Consider the following 6714-nt stretch of genomic DNA (forward strand, 5'->3'; position numbering starts at 1 on the left):
CTGCCCCCTTTACCCGCTGACCTCCAGCCCTGCTCAGGTGCACCCACCTGCTACCACAGAGTGCAGCTGGAGAGTCAGCGCGCCTGAGGATCTGCTCCAAGGCTTGCCCCAGCCTGGGTGTCCTAGCTATCCTGGTGCAATGAAACCCTTCTCCTCAATTCCTATCAGTCCCACGTGTGCCGGGGCTGCAAAGACCAAGCACGTGGCTGCCTCTTGCACACATGGCTGGGGAAAGGCCTATGCAGGCTCCTTGTACGTCCATGCAGAGATAGCCCCAGTCTACATCCCCTCTGCCTACACCTCAGTGGCTCCACCATGCTGCCTTCTTAGGCTGGAAATCTCCAAAGGCAGCAGAGGCAAACAAACAGGGACCGAGTTTGGGGAGGAACCCTTTATTGAGGAGCAGAAACAAAGCAGAGCGAGCAACAATGGCCATTCCAGCTTCTCCCAGTGACGCGTTTATGTCCTTGCAGGGTGATGGCTGCAGGGATACTAGAGCACTGGGCAGGTGTCAATGGAGCATCTGCCAGGTTTTCAGGTGTCATCGGCGCAGAGGTTTGTAAGTGGAACGCTCCAGCATTGCAGGCCCAGAGGCTGATACTGATCAGGGGGAGAGTGGGGCCCACGCTGCCTTGTGGTGGCTGCCTGGACCAGCCCTATGAAAGGGGTATAGGTGTAACTCAGGCCAACAATGCAGGTCGGTGTCACCGCTAGTGGCTGGGCTACACAGAGGTTTGTGAAGAAGACACAGCAGTGGCTCTTCTAGCACCGTCCATAGAGGCCTCTGTGCTTCGATCCAAAGGTTGCAGGTTTAATCCTGCCCCTGTGGGCTGTTGTATTACATCAAGCAGCATATGAGGCTGGGGTGATGATCCTCCAGGCAGCCTGGGAAAGGCCACGTGTCCTTCTGTACACCCATTTCGTGAGGCTGCGTGGGACAGGGAAGCGTGGACCCAGAGGGGTACAATGCTACTGCAGAGCTAGGCTTGTCCTGAAATACCTCAGGCAAGAGGATGGGCATCACCTCTCTGCCCCTTTCCCCTGAGCATCTCCAAGCACTTCACAGATACTAACCCATGAAGCCTCCCCCAACAGCCCTGTGAGGCAGGTACCTTTCTACCCATGTTACAGATGGGGAAACTGAGGCACAGCGTGAGGCAGGGACTCAGCCAAAGTTCACTCAGTGGCCAAGTGGGAATAAAACACAGAAGCCCCAACTTCTAGGTGCCACTACACCACATGCCCCCCACAGAGCTGGGAATAGAGCTCATGAGTCCTGATGCACATCCCCTCCCCCCCATCCTAAACACCAGACCCTACAAACTTTATAATAAAATTCACATTAACTGCCCAATAGAGAACAATCCTTCCCTCCTTTTCATAGTCCCAACATCCCCCTCTTCGGAATCCCTGTCACACAAGGAGCCCCCACAGCTCTTGGCTCCAGGATTAAAAGCGCTTCAGAACGTCGTGGACCCAGGAGATGTACTTGGAAATGCGAGTGTAGATGTCTGGGTACCTGCGATTCCCGCACCTCTGCCCAGAGAAGGAGACTATGCCGTGTACCCTGCCCCCGCAGATGAGGGGGCCCCCGGAATCCCCCTACAATGCAAGAGGAAACCTGTTAGCACAGGACAGGCCTGGCTAAGTCTGGAGGAAGAGGAAAGTCTCAGGAAATCAAAACTAAGCCTGGAGCTGGCCCTGTATCACTTTAGGCAGAAGAGAAGGCTCAGGACTGGATTCCAGTGACTATAAAGGGAATTCTTTATTGAATGAGGCTCCTGGACACAGGATGGACCCTGGGGTTCTTTCTGGCTCCTTATTCCCCTGACTCCTGGCCTGGCCTTGAGAGAGACAGTGCTGCTGCCTGCACTCCAAATAGCAAGCCCCTGGTGTGGGGAACGTTTCTGTGGCAGTAGCTTTACCAGGTATGGGTGTTGTGGATGTGAAAGGCCACAGGGCACTATTCCACAATACTGAAGTCTAAAAACCACTTGGGTGACTGGATGGAAACTTGGAATTCTGGCTGGAACCAGGAGGAGAACTTCAATGTTGGAATTGGAGGGGGCATGGTACTGGTACTGTAGGTATCATGGCTGGCACAGAGAAGGCACTACTGTGGGGAAGATCACAGCAACTATGGGCTGGCACCAGAAGCAGCTTCAGGCTTCCCTCCAGAGCACTGCCATGGCTGGGTCTTGCCCCAGATCCCTAAGTGGCCCCTTCAAGGATTGAACTCACAACCCTGGGTTTAGCAGGCCAATGTGCAAACCACTGAGATATCCCTCCCCCCTTTTGGCCTGCTTTGAGCAGGGGATTGGACTAGATACCTCCTGAGGTCCCTTCCAACCCGGATATTCTATGATTCTGTGCAAAAAACCCTAATCAACTAGTGAAAACCTTAGATGGCTGGGTCTGACACCGTGGGCTCAGCAGGGGTGCCTGGAGGAGGAGAAAGCACTTACCGAGCAGACTCCCTGGAGGGTGCTGTTAAGGCTGGCGGCGCACAGCATGTCCTTGTTGACGTGACCCACCCACAGCGCCTTGCAGATCTTCCTGTCCACAATGGTCGTCTGGGTCTCCCTGAGCTCGGTGGGGATGGTGCCAAAATTGGAGGTGTCGCCCCAGCCCAGCACTCTGCAGACGACCCCAGGAGGGAGGTCGGTGTTGGGTTTGGGGAGCCTGATCCGCTTCACAAACTGGTTAAAGATGGCCGACGTGTTCAGCTGGGGAGACGAGAGCAAACGTGACCCGTGTTAATACTCGGAGGGGCATCTGTCTTGGTTGCTAGTGGCTGAATCTGGAATCTTCTTCCTTAGAGGTTTTTAAGGCCCGGCTTGTCAAAGCCCTGACTGGGATGATTTAGTTGGGGATTGGTCCTGCTTTGAGCAGGGGCTTGGACTAGATACCTCCTGAGGTCCCTTCCAACCCTGAGATTCTATGTAAAGAGGGTTATGAGCCTATTACTGTCCCCCAGCTAGTGGAACAGGCTGGGGGACGGTGATACAAACACAACCCCATTTCTTGGTTTGTCCAGACCCCACCCCTGCAGCTCTGGTTTTGTCTCTTCGAATGCACAGGAGCCTGTCTCAGCATCACATGCTATTGAAAGCAGCAGCCTTTGGAGTTTACCCAGCAGCTCCCGTTTGCTTAGGTTGCTGCCTAGATGTCACGCAAGGAGAACACATCGAATCTGATCGCTGCAGGGTTCGGGTCAAGCCAGCGATGGTGCAGCCATGCATCCTTCAGAGCCTCTGCTCCCTGCACGCACCGGGGCCAAACCCAGCCTGGCTGCAAAGCCATTGCAACTCCCCTAAAGCCCCCAGACTGGCAGCAGGCCGGAATATATTTTTTCCCAGAGCTGTAGTGCCCCCTAGTGGCTGATCTAGTTATTCCTTTCTGGAGATGTCCTAATTCCATTGCACTGGGGGCGGCGACTGATTTTTCCATTCCTATTCTGACCCACATCCTGTGCCACCTTCACCCAGGAGATGGGCTGGTACTGGGGCTGTTTCTGTCCTGCTGCTGGAGAACTATGTTGGGCTGTCCCATTGCTGCCATCAGAAATGCCCTTTCCTGCGTCCCGGGGAGCCCGGGCATTTCTGTCGCAATAGACCCTGGAAGGGGGACAGCGGGGATTGCACCATGACTGTGAAACCTACTCCATTTTTGTCCCTGTATTTCATCTCCTCCCCAACAGCCTCCCCTAAGGCCAATGCAAACCACTCGCGTTCCTTTGAACCCACCAGCTTTGAGCGGCTCTGATCTGCGCCCCATACAAATACCTGCCTCCCAGCTCTGTAGACTGCACCCTTGATGTGAACGAGACATCAACAGATTAGTCATTTACCCCTCTGGGCGGCGTTTGCTGCAGTGGGTCCATTTCAGCCCTGCTGTGACCTCTGCTGGCTTTAGTATGGTGGTCATATCGGGGGGGGGGGGGGGGGAATTTGAGCCTCATTTTCCAGTGGGGGTGGGGGATAGAAGAGTAAGAAAAAGACGATGGGAGTTTGATTCCCATCCCCTGTGTAAGGTTTGACCCCCCAAAAGAAAATTCTCTCTAAACTCTGAGAATTTTGGAGCAGCTGGAGGTTTTCATGAGGGTTGTGAGCTTCTCTCTTTCCCCCCAGGGATCTAAGGAAACTCATAGACTTTAAGGTCAGAAGGGACCATTATGATCATCTAGTCTAATCTCCTGCACAATGCAGGCCACAGAATCTCACCCACCCACTCCTGTAACAAGCCCCTAACCTATGTCTGAGTTACTGACATCCTCAAATCGTGGTTTGAAGACTTCAAGCTGCAGAGAATCCTCCAGCAAGTGACCCATGCCCCACACTGCAGATGTGACAAGGGCAACTCACTTCCAGCATGCGGATGTCATTGTGGACTGTCCGGGCGTTGAAGTGCGGGTGCATGATGGATTCCCGGATGCTGAAGATCTGCTGAGAGGCCTCCTGGTGTTTCAGGGAGTGAGCCCCCAGCACGATGCGCACGGCGGGGGAATGTCTGAAACGCACGGTGAGAGGGATTGAAATCAGTACAGGACTGGCCTGCCTGGTGCAGGGCTGTAGCCAGGAGCAGGCTGGAGAAAATAAGGGGACGGGAGCACAAAATGGGGTGCATGCCCACCCGAAAGGGGCAGGGGCTGAGCTGCCCCTGCTGGGATTTGAACCTGTGTCCCCAGCAAGGGTAGAGATTTCAATGAGGTGCTTCGGTTTTGTTGGGCTGGGGGCTCCTGGGAAGGTCCCTGAGCTGAGCAGTGGGGCAGGCTCTCCTCCACCCCTTGCAGTGACTGTCAGGGGAGCAGGGTTTATTTTACGTCCTAGGGGAATGCAGCCATCAAGGCCAAATGGGGCCCCCCCGAAGCGCCGTGACTTACCTGGGAATCACACAGTGAGCTGCCGTCATCACCCACTTGTGCCAGACCAGGAATCCCCCACAGACGTGCCGACCATCCAGCTGGATGGAAGCAATGTAGGGCCTGGAATGGGGCTTGACCTCCTTCCCCCCGATAATCCAGCTCCCCAGGGCACCTGTCCCAAACCAAACAGCTGTTTATGGGGAAGGAAAGAATCCACCCTCCAAAATGGATGATCTCGGGGTGGGGCTAGGCAAGGATTATCCTGGGAACCACAGGGCTGTGGGAATGGCTGTGTCAGAGCACTGGGGGGACACACCAGGGGCTGGATTGGGCAACCCTGACTCAGATGAGTCACCCTTTAGGGGTCAAATCTGACTCTTGCACACGTGGGCGTGGCTCCATTCACTTCCATAGGGGCTGTACCCACTGGTGGGGAGGTGACATCTCTCCCTCAGCCTGTGGCACAGACCCTACACACACCCACGGTCAGGGGGAAGACACTGGGATTAAAGCTCAGCCATTCCTGGCTCCCAGACCCAGGTGGAGGACATGAGCTCAGCCATCTCTCTAGGCACTTACGCTCATGAGCATGGGGGGAAATCCTGGCCCCACTGCAGTCAATGGCAATTGTCAGAATGCTGCTTGACATTTAAAGCATTTTTCTTCACACTTCCCTGGAAGGAGGGCTCTCATCCCTCCTTTTAAACTGGGGAAACTGAGGCATAGAACTGAAGCAACTTGCCTGAGGTCACCCAGCGCATCTAAGACAGTGCTAGGAATTGAAGCCAGGTTGACACCCTAACCACTAGGCTATGCTTCCTCCTCCTATACTTAGCCACCCATCTCAGCACCTACTTGCTCAGCCCAGGAGCTTCTGAGCTCAGACACCCTCGCCTCATGGGTCCTCCCCACTGAGCCCCTACTTCTCCAGAGGGGCATCATAGTCTGTTTTCCTTTACCTGCCGGGATGAGCACAAGGAGCAGCAGGCTGGTGTTCCCCATGCTGTCTCTGCTCCTTCACGCTGGGGGAGGATGGTGAGTGCTGATGACTGAGGCTCTGGGGGAGAGGGTTAAGTAAGGCTGGAGGGCGTGGGAGGGTCTTGCGATGCCACTATCCCACATAGCCAGGTTGCCGCTCGGCTCTTCGCCTGCCCTGCTCGACTTGGTTCCTCTTCAGTTTGCAGGCTTGTGCAATCCCTTCTCCCGGCCCCTGCGGGAAGAGCCCAAAGGGAGGAACCTCAGGGTTCATGCAACGGCAGGGGGGCGATTTAGACACACAAAGGGGGCAGGGGCTCTTGGCCTTTGCAAGGAGTGGCTGTGTTATCGAGCAGCGCAGAGGCTCCAGCCAAGGGGTTCCGCAGACGTTATTCAGGAGCTGGCTGATCACAGGGGTCCCATCTGGCCTTGGAATGGCGGAAAAGTCAAGGTCCCATTACACAGGGTCCTGCCCACACAAAGCGAGGAATAGTCCCCCGCCCTGAAGCATTCGCGGTCGAAACAGGTGCAGGATTCTTATCCTCATTTCACACCGTGGGACCGAGACCATCTCAAGGAGAGTCGGGGCTGCCAGGAACTGAAGTCTGAGCCCCAGAGCAGCCCTCCAGCACTCACTGCAAGACAGGGAGGGATGCTTTAATCTCATTTTCTAGCTGACAGCCCCTGAGACAGAAAGAGGCCAGGTTGAGTTTCAAGACAAACCCTGGTTATCTTTCAAAGTGAGCCTGGCTCAGTTTATGGGGTTTGGTGGAAAACAACCTCTCTGAGCACATGAAGGGAGGGACTGTCTCTTCCCACATGTCTGTACAGCACCTAGCGCAAGAAGGCCCTGAGCTCTCTGGCTGCTACTGTAA

At 55.1% G+C, this 6714-nt stretch overlaps 1 protein-coding gene across 1 annotated transcript; it reads right to left on the bottom strand.

Annotated features, from left to right (window-relative positions):
- Positions 1-388: 388 nt before the first annotated feature.
- PRSS57 (serine protease 57) lies at positions 389-6078 on the bottom strand. The gene is given in 7 exon segments (XM_050934159.1): positions 389-881; positions 883-928; positions 1520-1602; positions 2466-2726; positions 4365-4509; positions 4883-5036; positions 5824-6078. Coding segments are annotated over 7 exon segments (891 nt in total). The 5' UTR covers positions 5867-6078; the 3' UTR covers positions 389-722.
- Between the last annotated feature and the right edge of the window lie 636 nt (positions 6079-6714).

This window comes from Gopherus flavomarginatus, chromosome 24 (assembly GCF_025201925.1).
Source record: "Gopherus flavomarginatus isolate rGopFla2 chromosome 24, rGopFla2.mat.asm, whole genome shotgun sequence".
In the NCBI taxonomy this organism is placed as follows: Eukaryota; Metazoa; Chordata; order Testudines; family Testudinidae; genus Gopherus; species Gopherus flavomarginatus.